We start from the raw sequence: 17,690 nt of genomic DNA, 5'->3' as shown, positions 1-17,690 counted from the left end.
TTGACAGGTGCTGTAATGTCTTCCTATGTAGTGTCTAATATATTTCAATGGTAGTGTTCCATTGAGCATGGTTTTTAGTCTAGGTCTAGATTAAGCCTAATCTATGTCCCGGAAACCATGATGAGTTTTCTGTGGACCCCAGGAAGACCAGCAGTCACTAAGGGGTCAGCTTATGAGGATCCAAATAAACAAATTAAATTAACATCCACAAGTCAATAACTCACAATGTTGAACACAAAATGTAAACCTTTGTATGCTGCAAAATGTGTATAATTCAAATGAACCATGTCATTTAGTGATCCAGTTTAGACTGACATACAGTACTGTATATTTCAGAAAGATGGTGTCAGAAAAACATTTTAAGTTATAGAAAACCAAGACGAGACATTATACAGTTTCAACCAGATGACAAGTAGGTATACAGGTCAAAGTAATTTAGGAGGCTATATACAGTCACAACACCAACACTGCTTTCATTACAGCACATACCCAAGCTACACCAGACAACATATTCATTTCAGTCATAATGTAGAGGTGATGCCAGTCATTCATATGAACCTCTATAGAAACATAGTCCCTGTACTGGGCTCAGGGTTACAGAGAGAGAGTCGTTCCTGACAGAGAGAGGGGTAGACATGTCAATCTGTTCAGTCAACATCGCTGTCTGTAGTCACAAATTGTCTGAGTGCTGATCTAGGACCAGGTACCCTCTGTCCATGTCATGTTAGTATTTGAGACATAAAAGGTCAAACTGACTTTAGATCAGCACTCCAGTTTGGCCTTTTAGATCAGTATGAGCAGGTTTAAGGGAGACCTGATCCTCGATCAGCGCTGGGCCATATGAACAAAAATCCAGGATAAAATGGAAGAATAAATTGATAAGATGAATGTACACCACAGTTTAAAATGATAATTTAAACTAATAGTTTGATGGTTGTAGTCATCAACAATCCCCCATATTAGGAAACTGAATTCAAACTTCACATCTCTCTAGTATAGGCTACTTAGCCTAAAGAACGATAAGCAAAACGCCACCGATAAGTGATTCATATTCAGACAACTTTAATGTCCTCAGAGGCAATTCATGTGGCAGCAGTCATTAAACAGATCACATTTTAAAATAAATAGCAAAGGATATTTAATAGCAAATAGGCAGGATTTGATCAGTATGGTGGCTGTCAATGACTTCCCAGCTTTCTCCTAGATCAGCACTCCTACTCTGAGAAACGTTATGATCATGGCCTCCTGTCATCTCATACTATGGCTGTGGTTGGGAATCTTTTCATTGTCACTTGCTGAAGCCTTTGATAGCCATGGGGGTCCTGAAACCACACAATCCTGCCAGTCAGTCTGCCCTCCTCCCAGAGAGGGCCCAGACCTAGAGACACAAGACAGAGCACTAACGTGTCTCTTCACCCGCGTGGGGACCTTAAAATCCAGTTTGGGCCGGAACCACCCCACAGTCCCTATGGGCCAGATCCATGGCCCTGTGCCGGACAGGTTTAGTGTCAGACAACAGGTCGGCCACAAAGAGCGTTCGGAAGAGCGACATAAGGCAGGAGATGCGGAGGCTCTGGTCACCGTCGGCTAGAGTCACCTTCTCCATGTTGACCTCGTACAGCTCCTTGGGGAGGAAGGATTCACAGAGGAGGGACCAGGGTGAAGAGCACCTCCAGTTGTTGGAGAACCTCAAGGTCTTGGAAGGCACCTGGCAGGTGCTGGCTAAAGATGAAGGATCTATGGATACAACACAATGTAGATAAAATCCTCTGATAGATCAGGGGTGGGCAAACTTTTTGGCTGAGGGCCACATCAGGATTTAGAAATTCAATGGAGGAACGCATTTTTTGGGGGAACCAATTGTTTGTTCAAATCCATTTGTGGGGGCCTCCCGAGTGTCGCAGCGGTCGAAGGCACTGCATCGCCATGCTAGAGGCATTACTACAGATCCGTGTTTGATCCCCAGGCTGTACCGGAGCTGGCAGCGACCGCGAGACCGATGAGGCGGCGCACAATTGGCCCAGCGTCGTCCAGGTTAAGGGAGGGTTTGCCCGGCCGGGATGTCCTTGTCCCATCGCACTCTAGCGACTCCTGTGGCGGGCCGGGCGCAAGTGCACTGACATGGTCTCCCGGTGTACAGAGTTTCCTCTGACACTTTTGCTGGCTTCCGGGTTAAGCGGACACTGTGGTAAGAAGCAGTGCGGCTTTGCTGGGTCATGTTTCGGAGGACAGCACGGTTCTCGATCTCCGCTTCTCCCGAGTCCGAAAAAAGGGGTAATATATATATATATATATATTTATTTATTTTTCTTCTCGTGGGCCGGCTGTCTGCGTTCCCTTGACCTTAGACGATGAATATACTCTTACGCAATGGTTTGATTAAATACGCCCTAGTTATCCACATAAAGAAGTACTCACTTCAGAACTTCAATTGTCTGCATGGTTACTCAAGAGTCCTGCAGTTCCAAAGTGCACTCCTGTCTATGCGTCATTGACCGACGTCTGGACGTTTGCCGCATTCAAATCAGCTGAACCTGGAAATCTCAGACTACTTTGCTTTCACGTCAACTGGGAACTCGGGGAAAATGACCTCCGGCTGGGAAAATCTTTTTGAACGGTGATCCAACTTGGAAGTCGGGACACTGCGCACCTTTCTAGACTTGAACATACGATCACTGACGTCTTGATTTGACCTCTTTCCCCTCCCGAGTTGCCAGTTGTCGTAAAAGCACCATTTCACTCGACTATTGACATTATAACCACGATGATAAAGTACAATTCTTAATTCTAATTTCATTTCTCAGGTTTGTATCATCAATAACTTGAGGCCAGTCACCATAGGCTAAATAGCAAGCACATAAGTCAAATCACGAATATAGCCTAGCCCCATGTAAAACTCATTCCAAGGAGGGCAGAGTGTCTGTGGGTTTTCTACCCTTGTTCTTGATTGATGAATTAAGGTCACTAACTCGTAAGGAACTACCCTTACCTGGTTATCTAGGTCTTAATTGAAAGAACAACCAAAAACCCGCTGTCACTCGGCCCTCAGTGGAATGAGTTTGACACGCCTTGCCAGGCCTAGCTTGTAAGTAACCACTGTCTAATGTCAAAGACACTGGTAACTTCTGTGGTCTAACAGTAGGCTTAATGCTATAATGTATAAATAGCCAATCTTCCCTAAAGACAATAAAGCCTAGTCCCATTTAGTTTAGCGTCACTTATATAAAAGATAAATTGTTTTTTAAGAAATCCATTGCTGTGCAGGCTCTCATTTAATAATATATTTCCATTATGAGTTATATAGCTGGAGCCTACAACCAAGTGTAACAGTATAACTTTAGACCGCCCCCTCGCCCATACCCGGGCGCGAACCAAGGACCCTCTGCACTTATCAACAACAGTCACCCACGAAGCATCGTTACCCATCGCTCCACAAAAGCCGCGGCCCTTGCAGAGCAAAGGGGAACTACTACTTCAAGGTCTCAGAGCAAGTGACGTCACTGATTGACACGCTATTTAGCGCGCACCGCTAACTAAGCTAGCCGTTTCACATCCGTTACACAAGCAAATAAAACGGGGCATGCCACTCTAAACTGTATGCATTAAATGGTTTGACAGAGATGGTAGTAGAAGGTGAATGGTTAACTTTTGTTGCACACATATCCAGACGATGCTTCGTCCCAAATAGCGCCAATTTCTCACTTTCGCTGTCGGTGTGATGGAGGCGTTAGGTTTTTAATTGAAGTGATTAGTGGAATCAGAATCAAGCCCCACCCCTCAATCAGAAGTGACCGCAACACGTTCATATAAAAGTCATCTGAGGCGAGGATGTGTTGTGGTGTAACGTTACTTGATACGATCGGAGTTGCAATAAAGACCGATATCAGACGGGAAAAATGCTAATGAATTGGAAGATCGTCGTTGTTTTGCTCGCGGTGGCATTCATCGTGACGAGCGCCGCTGGGACACCGGGGGGCGTCGTGGACGCAGATATGACGGACCAAGCTACCAGAGACACGCTGCAGTTCGCCGTGGCCGAATATAACAAGGGAACTTGACTTGTCTGACGCTAAACCTGTCCGGCACAGGGCCATGGATCTGGCCCATAGGGACTGTGGGGTGGTTCCAACCCAAACTGGATGTTAAGGTCCCCACGCGGGTGAAGAGACACGTTAGTGCTCTGTCTTGTGTCTCTAGGTCTGGTCCCTCTCTGGGAGGAGGGCAGACTGACTGGCAGGGTTGTGTGGTTTCAGGACCCCCATGGCTATCAAAGGCTTCAGCAAGTGACCATGAAAAGATTCCTAACCACAGCCATAGTATGAGATGACAAGAGGCCATGATCATAACGTTTCTCAGAGTAGGAGTGCTGATCTCGGAGAAAGCTGGGATGATGAACTGAAAGTCATTGACAGCCACCGTACTGATCAAATCCTGCCTATTTGCTTGTAAATATCCTTTGCTATTTATTTTAAAATGTGATCTGTTTAATGACTGCTGCCACATGAATTGCCTCTGAGGACATTAAAGTTGTCTGAATATGAATCACTTATCGGTGGCGTTTTGCTTATCGTTCTTTAGGATAAGTAGCCTATACTAGAGAGATGTGGAGTTTGAATTCAGTCTATATAAACCTGTCTATATAAACCTGCTCATACTGATCGAGAAGGCCAAACTGGAGTGCTGATCTAAAGTCAGTTTGACCTTTTATGTCACAAAGACATGGACAGAGGGTACCTGGTCCTAGATCAGCACTCAATTTGTGACTACAGACAGAGGTGTTGACATGTCTACCCCTCTCTCAGTCCCTGGACTGGGCTCAGGGTTACAATGTTTCTATAGAGGTTCATATGAATGACTGGCATCACCTCTACATTATGACTGAAATGAATGTTGTCTGGTGTAGCTTGGGTATGTGCTGTAATGAAAGCAAAAAAAGTTAATTTTAATTATACATTTTGCAGCATACAAAGGTTTAAATTTTGTGTTCAACATTGTGAGTTATTGACTTGATGTTAATTTAATTTGTTTATTTGGATCCTCATAAGCTGACCCCTTAGTGACTGCTGGTCTTCCTGGGGTCCACAGAAAACTCATCATGGTTTCCTGGGACATAGATTAGGCTTAATCTAGACCTAGACTAAAAACCATGCTCAATGGAACACTACCATTGAAATATATTTTTAGTCCAGGACTAAACTTAAGCTGTGTCCAGTTCACTCCTGGGAACCAGCCCCACAAATATTAGACACTACAGCACATGTAAAACTCCTTCCTCTCCTTCATTGATTAAAGGTCACTAACTAGTACGAAACTCCTCAACTGGTTTTCTAAGTCTTAATTGAAAGGAAAACCCACAGACACTTGGCCCTCTGTGGACTGAGTTTGACATCCCTGCCTTACAGGGTCGTCACAATAGACATGGTTACAGCAGTAGTATAGTATATTATAGCAGCACAGCAGTATACTATAGAAGTATTTCATTACTGCAACAAGAGAAGAACAGACATCTGTGATTTTAGGCTGCTTTCACACAGTTGTTGTGCAATCTGGAAGACATTTGTTATCTGAATTTCAAGACATCTGTATTGAAGTGCTGATCATTTCATTATTACAGTATAGGTCCATTATGTTGACTGTATAGCCTTAATATTACACCAACACAATCACTGAGCATGATCATATTGCAGTGTTAACATCACTGATAGACCAAGTATTTACCTGATAATCAGACAGTGCTTCTGATTTTATATCTTAGATTAACATTTAAATGTTTTTAGTACAAAGCTACAATTCCAAGCTGTAGTGTTATGTTCTGCAGTCCTGCTGGTTTTTCTTCCAGGCACTTGGCAGGAGTGGAGAGTCGACCTCTTGTATCCATCAACTCTACAACTTCTCCACCTTCTTCACAAACTGCAGCAGGTCGTCAGCCAGGAGCTGTGGCTCCTCGAAGGCAGCGAAGTGGCCTCCTCGGGGCATGTAAGAGTAGGAGTAGATGTTCCTGAACCTGTCGCTGACCCAAGACTGGGGCACGTGCCTTACCTCGTTGGGGAACGCCGCCAGACCTGTAGGCACATACACCCCCGTACTGAGGACACGAGAAACAGGTTAACAAACGCCACATTTACATTTTTAGTCATAAGACAGTTGTCTCACAATCATTGTTTTTAACTAAAGTAGGTAGAAAACAACCACCTAGAACATATCATTATTGGGAGCCTGTTATCATAACACAAAACAAACATGATCATGTGTTCAAGTCCTGCAAGGATCACATAAAACTACAACATGTACTGTACGTCCCTTGGCATGTATTATTAAAGTGTCTTATTGTTTTTTTAGGAACAGCCCGTGTCATATTAAACTGGACAGGCCCTGTAGGAACAGCCCGTGTCATATTAAATGGACAGACCCTGTAGGAACAGCCCGTGTCATATTAAATGGACAGACCCTGTAGGAACAGCCCGTGTCATATTAAATGGACAGACCCTGTAGGAACAGCCCGTGTCATATTAAATGGACAGACCCTGTAGGAACAGCCCGTGTCATATTAAATGGACAGACCCTGTAGGAACAGCCCGTGTCATATTAAATGGACAGACCCTGTAGGAACAGCCCGTGTCATATTAAATGGACAGACCCTGTAGGAACAGCCCGTGTCATATTAAATGGACAGACCCTGTAGGAACAGCCCGTGTCATATTAAATGGACAGACCCTGTAGGAACAGCCCGTGTCATATTAAATGGACAGACCCTGTAGGAACAGCCCGTGTCATATTAAATGGACAGACCCTGTAGGAACAGCCCGTGTCATATTAAATGGACAGACCCTGTAGGAACAGCCCGTGTCATATTAAATGGACAGACCCTGTAGGAACAGCCCGTGTCATATTAAAATGGACAGACCCTGTAGGAACAGCCCATGTCATATTAAACTGGACAAGCCCTGTAGGAACAGCCCGTGTCATATTAAACTGGACAAGCCCTGTAGGAACAGCCCGTGTCATATTAAACTGGACAGACCCTGTAGGAACAACCCGTGTCATATTAAACTGGACAGACCCTGTAGGAACAGCCCGTGTCATATTAAACTGGACAGACCCTGTAGGAACAGCCCATGTCATATTAAAAATGGACAGACCCTGTAGGAACAGCCCATGTCATATTAAACTGGACAGACCCTGTAGGAACAGCCTGTGTCATATTAAACTGGACAGGCCCTGTAGGAACAGCCCGTGTTATACTGGAGAACCCTGCCACCACACATACAAACTCACTGATTATCCAGTCTGTTGTCAATGTTGGTCTTTAAGTTCTCCTTGTAGAACCTCATGGAGGACACGATGGAGCCGGTGGTCCAGTAGATCATGATGTTGGTCAGCAGGTCGTCCAGGGTGAACTTCCTAAAAGACAGGAACCAGGCTTTCTCAATGAACCAATCAACAGCCCTGGGTTTTATTCATTCTCCAATAAGAAACACTTTTTTAGTTGCAAAATATTTTGCTATTGTTTACACTAATAAATACAACCCAGGAAGTCCCTGTTTCAGTTTCCCGTTTGCTGTCATGTGAATAGGACTGTGAATGGATGCTATCAAGGCAACATGTGTATGCAAATAGAATAGGTTCATTGTTTTGCTGGGACAAATACAGTTGTATTGAATGTTTCCCCTACAGTTTTGGCAGATCTGACCATTATTTGATTAAGAGTAATTGATGGGACAGCAATACATTTACCCCCTAAAAAGTATATATTTTTCCGCTCACAACCCAAAGTAAACAGGCTGAACAGTAGCTTCTACCTCTCCAGTCCCCCATCTTCCAAGTCCCTGTTGTTGAAGTCAGTCCAGGTGGAGAACTTCTCCAGTATGTAAGCAGCCAGGCCTACTGGAGAGTCATTCACTCCACAACCTGCAGGGGGAGACATTTCACAATATGATTAGTACGACTACTACAGCTAAACGATCAGAGGTCTGTGTGTCCTTGCATTAATTTATTTTACCAGGGAGTCATACTGAAACCATGGTCTATTTTACAGCCCTGAAATACATACAATACACACGAAATACAAACCCCCAAAAGAAATAAAAACAATAATAAAAAAACACATTCATCGGTAATAAGGTCATCACTCAGCTTTCTGAATCGCACTAGAGGCACCGAAACATAAAATGTAAGAACATTTTGAAGATAGACCTTATTTGTGGAACAAAAGCTGCATGAGAGCACCAGCTGTTCCAGACGACTGTGTGATCACGCTCTCCGTAGCTGATGTGAGTAGACCTTTAAAAACAGGTCAACATTCACAAGGCCACAGGGCCAGACGGATTACCAGGACGTGTACTCCGAACATGCGCTGACCAACCGGCAAGTGTGTTCACCGGCATTTTTAACAACTCCCTGACAGAGTCTGTAAAACCTACACAATGACCAGCCTTTCAAAGCACTTCATGGCTACAGACTTGAGCGCTACGGGTCATTAGTCATTTAGGCAGGTTACCTTGGTGTCTTGGACACAGGGACTATGGTGGTCTGCTTGAAACCTGTTGGTATTACAGACTCAGTCAGGGACAGGTTAAAAATGTCAGCGCATACTCGGAGTACACGTCCTGATATGTTGACCTGTTTAAAGGGCTTACCCACATCGGCTACGAATAGCGTGATCACAGTCATCCGGAACAGCTAGTGCTCTCATGCATGCTTCAGCGTAGCTTGCCTCGACGCTTGCATAGAAGTCATTAAGTTCGCCTGGTAGGCTCGTGAAAAAGCCTTTGACATGTCAATGAAGAGGGTAGCACAATGTTGCCTTTCATCCATAAAGTTAACCACATTTATAACTAGGCATGCAGCAGAGTGCTATGACCTGGTCTAAACTAACTTATTTAAATGTAGAATACATTTCAAAGACAAAAGATCTTAGCTGAGATTTAATCAAGGATTCCAATACTTTAGCTAGGCAAGAATGTTTAGAAACAGGCCGATAATGATTTAGGGCACAATGGTCACCACCTTCGAAGGTTGGAGTACATGGGCCTTCTTCCAAACCTTGGTGCCAGTACCAGATATAAATCATCAAGTTACAAATATGGGTTAATGATTCAGCAATCAGGGGGACAGAGAGCTGCAGCAAGTCTGGATCAAGCAGATCACCAGGTGTGTGTGGTAGTGTGACGAGTACTACAGACCGATGGTAAAAACTGACCAACAAAGCAGTCCATTCAGTCTCATGCTCAAACAACAAGCCTGGGAGTTGTGGATCATCAAAACGCCAGGTGAAATATCAGGTAAAAAAAGTTGTGTGATGACATTCTCACCTGCGGAGTCTGGCTTGGTGCCCTGGATGTGCAGGTAGCCCGTCTCTCTGATGATCTCATAGAAGTTCCTTTCCATGAAACCTACTGAACCAAACAATCTCCTGACATCCTCCCGGGTGAACCCAAACAGCCAGGGCAGGTAGCGGCCAATCAGGATTGAAAACAGGACACCGAACCCCCTCAGTTTGTTAGTTAACATGTTGAGATGGAGACCCTTTACACACCTACACAGTAGCACAGGAAGAGAAGATATAACATGTGGTCATCCAACAGAGAAATCTTTCTGCTTGATGGTTACAGTGTTGATATTCTGTGTACACTAAATGTAACCGTGACTTAGCGTTTCCCAAACTCAGTCCTGGGGACCACAAGGGGTACACGTTGTGTTCTTCTTTTGCTCTAGCACTACACAGTGAATTCAAATACTGGATAGGTAGAATCGGTATAGAGGAGGAGCTGTGTATATGAATGGTCTGGATAGGTAGAATCAGTATAGTGGTGGAGCTGTGTATATGAATGGTCTGGATAGGTAGAATCAGTATAGAGGAGGAGCTGTGTATATGAAGGGTCTGGATAGGTAGAATCAGTATAGAGGAGGAGCTGTGTATATGAAGGGTCTGGATAGGTAGAATCAGTATAGTGGTGGAGCTGTGTATATGAAGGGTCTGGATAGGTAGAATCAGTATAGTGGAGGAGCTGTGTATCTGTAGGGTCTGGATAGGTAGAATCAGTATAGTGGAGGAGCTGTGTATATGAAGGGTCTGGATAGGTAGAATCAGTATAGAGGAGGAGCTGTGTATATGAAGGGTCTGGATAGGTAGAATCAGTGTAATGGTGATAAAGACTGGTATCGAACCAGGGTGACAGTAGTGACGCCTTTAGCACCGAGATGTGGTGCTTTAGACCGCTGTGCCACTCGGGAGTTCTTAGGCTGCTTCCTGGTTTTAAACCCTTCTTCCAAAGTGTACAGATGCACACTTTGTCCCCCTCGTGGATTAGACACTGCTGGCAACTCACTCCAGCCAATGGTTACATCAATTATATGCTTTAAAATCCATGAAGGGGAATGTGCAAGTGCACTTATCTAGAAAAGAGGAGAATTGTTCTTACTCTGGCTTCATCTGGGCCATGTTAGTAGTGATGATTGAGCCCCAGTCTCCTCCCTGCAGATAATAGTCTGAGAAACCCAGACGCTCCATCAGCTTGTGGAAGACCCTCGCTGCAGCCAGAGTGTCAAACCCTGCAGGGAGGGACACCACAGAAGAAGAGCAGACATATTAGTATGACACCACAGAAGACCATAGCCCTTAGTTCACTATACTAGGAATAGAGGAGTTACTCATAGTAACTTTACTAAATAGGGCTGGGTTAAAAAGCCAAACAGATTAATTACCACAATCAGAAAATAACAAACTAAACCTTGAATCTCCTTGTTTGATTAATAAAGTTAAAAAATACGGAGAAAAACAGTATTAGTGGGATATTTATTGCTATTCTAGGTTCTACAACTCCTCCAGCCTGTCATGATGGGGTTACTGTAACCTAACCCTGTATTACTGTGGCGTGGAGTTGATAGAACCAGATAAAGATACATAATAAGTCACTTAGCGTGCCAGTGGCCATCGAAGATTAGCATTTGCTCTCTGAAGTCGGTTACGACGCCGAACTGAAGTCAGGTCAAGACCCTGGGGAGGACGACGGGCACGTAGATGAGCTTCCTGAGATGGTTCTGACCGTTTGTGCAGAAATTCTTCGGTTGTGCAAACCCACAGTTTATTCAGCTGTCCGGGTGGCTGGTCTCAGACCATCCCGCAGGTGACAAAGCCGGTTGTGGAGGTCCTGGGCTGGCACAGTTACAGGTGGTCTGTGGTTGTGAGGCAGGTTGGATGTACTGCCAGATTCTCTAAAACAATGTTGGAGGCAGCTTATGGTAGAGAAATTAACATTAAATTATCTGGCAACGGCTCTGGTTGACAATCCTGCAGTCAACATGCAAATTACACACGCCCTCACAACTTGAGACGTCTGCGTCATTGTGTTGTGTGACAAATACTGCACATTTCAGAGTGGCCTTTTATTGTCCTCAGAACAAGGTGCACCTGTGTAATGATCATGCTGTTTAATCAGTAAGTTGATATGCCACATGCCAGGTGGATGGATTATCTTGGCAAATGCTCAGGAACAAGGATTTAAACTAATTTGTGGACAACATTCAGACATAAGCTTTTTGTGCGTATGGAAAATGTCTGGGTTATTTAATTTCAGCTCATGAAACATGGGACTGTAGTGAAACGCCAAAGGGATCTACCTCCTGGCCCTCTTCCCCTGTCTTACCCACCAAGGGTAGAGACAGAGATGACCTCGCCTACTGAAATACCGGATTGGGCAAAGCCACCAGAGGACGACTCAAGCCAACCAACTGGTGTCAGGAGGAATCGCCCTCTGCCTCAAGTGACACCTCTGAATGGGAACAGCTGATAGACTCATTGCTGATAGAGTAAGGGCACTGTCATAACCAGAGACCCATATATGCACTGTAAGAAAAGTATTTCCTGTTGTAAGATGTGTCATCACCCTCTCTGCTCTGAGGGAATGGGAGGAGCAGCGGATCGGGTACAGAGAATCAAAAGGTATATAAAGAGACATTTGCCATTACTTTGGCGCTGACTTCTTGAATTCTGAATTCATTTAGACAACCATTTGACTTTGGGTAATTGCCACCTGACTCAAATTACTTAAAGATTCTAACTTATTGGATCTGAGAAGCGACTCTCCGATATACCGTTTAACTATTGAACAGCTGTTCTGTCGCCTACTGACCAGGTGCGTGTATACTGATGCAAATTATATGGAGAGGAAACTCTCGGTTGAGCTCAGTACTTCGGCCTCGTTGCGTGCCACGGACGCTGCGGTAGTTCAGCGGGACTGAGAGTCACTCTAGTCCTTTAGTTGATCCCTTGTTAATACCTGTGGTTATCTGAATTGACCCTGTCGCCCGCGGCCTTGGTGCTTGTATACTGATGCAAATTATATCCAGAGAAAGGTCTTTGAAACTTAACCTCTCGATTGAGCTCAGTACCTCGCCCTAGTTGTGTGGCACAGACTCGATATTCCAGTGGGGCAGGGAATCAAAAGACAAAAGACCAAAAGACCTCTACGCGGACAACGCTTCGATATAGAAAGAGAGGCAGGGCTACGCGAGTGGTCCTGGTTATACCGAGATAACCTGAAGTACCTATGGTGCCCTGTCCAATCCAGGGAACGCTAACCACCTCTAGCACCCCGCTGCCGGCCAAGGGGCGGGGCTGAAGGTTTCGTATCGCGACAAGACCAACCCTTTGCATGTTGCATTCAGATTTTTGTTCAGTGTACATTTGTACATTTTCTTGACTGTGTCCAGCGCGCTAATATTCACCTAAATGAAAGCTAGGCTGTCAGTTATTGACGGCGAGTAAATAAATAAATAAATAAATAAATATATATATATATATATATATATATATATATATAAATATACAACACATTTTCAGTGGAGCCGTTTGGACCTCGTCGAAGACCGAATGCGGCCCCTGCGGCAGAATGAGTTTGACACCCCTGCTTTAAAGAATGCTTATGCCCCATAAGCGAGTCCTCACCTTGCTTATGAGGGGCCTCGGAGAAGCCATATCCTGGGATGGAGGGGCAGATGACTTCGAAAGCCAGACTGTCCAGCGAGTCAGTAAGTAAGGGCAGGATCCTATAGAACTCATAGACAGAGCCAGGCCAGCCATGCACCAGCATTAGAGGCAACACCCTCTGGCCCTCACGGTGAGGTGGACGCACATGGATAAAGTGTACATCCAATCCTGAAGGAAGAGGAGTCAGGGGTTAGAGGACGGGGAGCAGTGGGTAAAACATTGGGGTAACTTGTTATAAGCATGTATGGGCCTTTTATAAATGCCTTATTCTTTATATCAACATTTAAACTGACTTTAATGATTATGTCTGACAAATGCCACACAGAGTGAGAGACAGAAACTGCCACTATAAAGATCATGATGTGTTCATCAAGGCCTACTAACCCTCGATATTGGTTTTGAATTGAGGATACTTGTTGAGTATTGCAATCTGCTTCTTCCAGTTAAATTGATGCCTCCAGTGGGAGACCACCTTCTTCAGGTAGGTAGAGTTGAAGCCGTACTGGAAGCCTGTGTCCTCCAGTGGTTCAGTGTACCGGGTCCTGTCAATACGGTCATACAAGTCCTGTAGAGGAGGATGATGATGGAGGAGGAGGAAGACCTGTGTTAGGCCTGTTGTGGTCACAAAGTTACATGTTCCCTTGATTTTCACATGAAATTAAAAGATACTCAACCATAACTCACTGGGCACACCACGTCATTTCAACATGGATAATATTTAGTTGAGACGATCAATGAGATTACAACCTATACTCCCCCACTCAAAAAGATAAAAGTTAATTGAATTTCCAATGTGTTTTCACTACACTTTCAACCATATAAAAGTACAACCAAATTCCAATGGAAAAACAAATGTCTGATTTTGGGTTTAATTGTTAGTGAAATGTATATTACTGCAAATGGGGAAGACAATGTCAGATATTTTGTTTATTCAGACAACAGATTAATGTATTATCACTGTGCTTCATCTGACAGCAGAACCAAATGACAACGATTGCAGTTGAGTGTCACTGTTCTCCATGCTCCCCGTCCAGCAGGGGGTACTGTTGCATCAAGGCCCAGCCAAACAGACTCCAAAACAACTTGTATCTGCTGGCCATGACACTATCAAATGGCTAACAAATACTGTTCTCCCTCCCCCACAGACTATCCACGCGGACTCTGTCCATCCACACGGACTCTGTCCATCCACAGGAGTCTACCCGCTCAGACAATTTACACTGCTGCTAAAATTATCATTGATTAAATGTATTAGTCTGTTAAATAGCTGTTGATAATTGATTGCCACGACCATCTATTGATCCTGCTACTGGTCACTATTCCTCCTGTTTACATGTATATATTAGTATCTATTGATCCTGCTGCTGGTCACTATTCCTCCTGTCATTGGCACAGATCAAACTATACAAGCAGAAGATACAACCAAACAATTCAATATCACTAAATTTTACATCAACCAGAGCTTGGCACACTTGGCCAATTCTATTGTCTAAGTTTAATTAAATTCTGGGTTGAATTGAAACAATAGCTGTTGATGATTTTACTAATGCTATACAGGGCTAAATAGTCTCATCGATGATTTATGAGAGAGTACGGTCCCCTTTCATTTGCTCTGTTACACCTTCCCTTTGGAATTACTTTAATAGCGACAGTGAATCTATTTCATTTTTAACTGGAGATCTCACAACAATCCTTCTCGCGATAGCACATTTGTAATAGTGTGTGATAAATATAATGCTTGGCTTGGATAATACCCTGGATGGGATACCGAAGGGTAGCTGTAGATACATCAATTCTCCAACAGGAGGTACTGTCCAGCCTCTTGTTTTTTCCCTACAGTTATTTCTGACAGTGGATAGAAATGATGATCTGACATTGTTTTAAAATATACAAATTAAACATATTTTATACAATTGCCTGTTGAAATTTGGTTATCATGATGACATAATCCTGTGGTTGAAATTTCACCCTCAAACAACATTTTACTTCTTTCCAATCTAAATGTATTGTACATATAGATTCCATGTCACAATATGTTGGCAAATCAAGTTTAAACAAAGTGGATTGAACCAGTTAGTGCCCAGAAACTGACAGTAAGACTTGTAGCAACTATGAACTTGAAACTTTATATCACCCCCTTATTACCCTACCTGTATCTCTTCATCGGAAGTCTGGACCTGAAAGGGGAAAACCTTCTCATCCTCTGACTGAGGCTTCTCTCCTGCCCCCCACCACCCATCCCCTATTGGGATGCGCTTGGTCTTCGTCCCTTGATACACCCAGTAATAACAGGTCAGCAGCCCGCCCACGGCCACCGCAGACCCGGCCACCAAGAGCTGCTGCTGCTGGGTAGGATCCAGGCTGGAGAGGGCCTGTCTGGAATACAACACACAAACGACCCGGAAATGTAAAAGTTTTCACAAACCAGTAAAGTACATATTAAAACAACATAACGACAGGCCTGATGAAAACAGAACATTTGTTGGTAAACTTTCTAAATGTCGACAAAACACGCTAGACAAGGTGCGATCTTTTTGTCTGTAAAATTAATTAAGCGAGAAATGTCAGTGGAAATGCTTTTATGCGCAAATATTGATATAATATCCAACAGAATCAAAGTAAATTTGGAATCAAGTAATACCATGTCGTTTGGTCCGTCCACTACTACTCGTTGGGAAAGCATGCAGTTTATTAGGCTAGAGATTCAATCAATTATGATGAAAGTGCAAGGTGAACTTGATGCGTCGTTCCAAAATATAACGAGGGTCTTATTCTGGTGAAATGATCATCAATGCTTGTCTGCCGTTTGACAAACAAACATTTCGCTCTTTTGTCCATAATAATCTCACCATGTAGGCAAATTCGTTTTTATCTTGGCTTCCGTCTTGCATATGAACAAACTTGCGCTCATCATGTAGGCAGCCTACCCACACCGTATCTACGAGCGGTTGCCAAAACCAGAGATTCGCTATATTTATTTTACTAGGCAAGTCAGTTAAGAACCTATTCTTATTTTCAATGACAGCCTAGTGGGTTAACTGCCTGTTCAGGGGCAGAACAGATTTGTACCTTGTCAGCTCGGGGATTTGAACTTGCAACCTTACGGTTACTAGTCCAACGCTCCACCCCATAGCAAAACGTTTCCAAACTAGCAGTAGATGAAAATGCGATGGAAACGCATTTAACAAGCTTTTTTTTATTTTTGCACATGGGAATTTAACTCTTTCGTTCAACCTCCCAAACCCACTCATTGCCCCCCAGGAAAAAAATGTGGTATTTCACACAGAGGTATAAATCTGAATAAAAATGTTGTATGGATGTCAACCCTAATATATTTTCATGTCGTCATCACCAATCAACTGCATTACAGTAAAAGCTGCAAAACATAACTTTTTGGGCAACCCAACATCTGTCATTGAAAGACAGAACATATCTACCGTTTCTTAGACTATGTTCGACATTTCAAATGTTTTTTTTTTACTTTGTGTTTTGTACACGAGGTTCAAGCAGCTGATATTACTATATGTGGTAATGGAACATTTATTTCACAACGGGTTAAATAGTGTAGTCAAATAAAACTGACATTAGGCGAACTATTAGAATTTTTGCAACCAGAAAATGGCGGAGCGATTTGCCTCTAAACCCAGATTTCTCTATCCTAGCTATAGTACCAGTTCATACAAATGGGAGTTAGCATTTTGCGGTCACTCCTTCTAAACCTGAAAGGGATGATTTCTAAATGTTATGCAGCGAAAACAGCCAAATATATCCAAATTGAACATTGGTAACCAAATTGTGGGGCTGTTACAATACATCGATCACGATTTGACGAATATCCACTTTGTTTGTTGACCGTACGCCCCCAACACGCAGTCCTTCTATCCCGACTGTCTGCGTTCACTTGACCTCTTTAGTCTTAATCACATCTATAGACGATGAATATACTCTTACGCAATGGTTTGATTAAATACGCCCTATTTATCCACATAAAAAAAGTACTCACTTCAGAACTTCAATTGTCTGCATGGTTACTCAAGAGTCCTGCAGTTTCAAAGTGCACTCCTGTCTGTGCGTCATTGACCAAAGTCTGGACGTTTGTCGCGTTCAAAAATCAGCTGAACTCGGAAATCTCCGACTTCAGTGCTTTCACGTCAACTGGGAACTCACGAAAAATTAGCTCCGAGTGGGAAAATATTTTTCCCCAAACTTTTTTCCAACTTGGAATTCGAATTCGGGACACTGCGCACCTTTCTAGAGTTCAGACTTTCCGACTTGAAAATTCGATCACTGACGTCTTGATTTGACCTCGTTTTTGCCCCAGAGTTGCCAGTTGCCGTGAAAGCACCATTTCACTAGACTATTGACATTATGACCACGATCATAAGAAAATACAATTCCAATTCCATTTCTCAGGTTTCTATCATCAATAACTTGAGGCCAGTCACCATAGGCTAAATAACAAGCACAGAAGTCAAATCACGAATAAAGCCTAGCCCCATGTAAAACTCATTCCAAGGAGGGCAGAGTGTCTGTGGGTTTTCGCTCTACCTGTTTTCTTGATTGATGAATTAAGGTCACTAATTTGTAAGGAACTACCCTCACCTGGTTGTCTAGGTCTTAATCGAAAGAAGACATTTTAAAGCGGCAGACACTCGGCCCTCAGTGGAATGAGTTTGACCCCCTGTCAAGTAAGAAACCATTG

At 43.5% G+C, this 17,690-nt stretch overlaps 1 protein-coding gene across 2 annotated transcripts; it reads right to left on the bottom strand.

Annotated features, from left to right (window-relative positions):
- Positions 1-4,909: 4,909 nt before the first annotated feature.
- LOC139376990 (epoxide hydrolase 1-like) lies at positions 4,910-17,277 on the bottom strand. Of its 2 annotated transcripts, none has more exons than XM_071120036.1 (9): positions 16,992-17,277; positions 15,139-15,364; positions 13,373-13,553; positions 12,947-13,156; positions 10,422-10,551; positions 9,312-9,535; positions 7,800-7,908; positions 7,276-7,401; positions 4,910-6,085 (listed from the first exon to the last, which is right to left on the bottom strand). In XM_071120036.1, exons 1-9 carry the CDS (start codon positions 17,012-17,014, stop codon positions 5,884-5,886), a joined length of 1,431 nt encoding a protein of 476 aa, XP_070976137.1. In that variant the 5' UTR covers positions 17,015-17,277; the 3' UTR covers positions 4,910-5,883. The 2 variants fall into 2 exon arrangements, with proteins under 2 accessions (XP_070976137.1, XP_070976138.1); XM_071120037.1 differs by having other exon boundaries at positions 4,910-6,062; positions 16,992-17,101.
- Positions 17,278-17,690: the final 413 nt, after the last annotated feature.

The sequence above is a fragment of the Oncorhynchus clarkii genome, chromosome 20 (genome assembly GCF_045791955.1).
Source record: "Oncorhynchus clarkii lewisi isolate Uvic-CL-2024 chromosome 20, UVic_Ocla_1.0, whole genome shotgun sequence".
Lineage (NCBI taxonomy): Eukaryota > Metazoa > Chordata > Actinopteri > Salmoniformes > Salmonidae > Oncorhynchus > Oncorhynchus clarkii.
The sequence above is the reverse complement of the archived record's forward strand: the minus strand, read 5'-3'. Positions and strand labels throughout refer to the sequence as shown.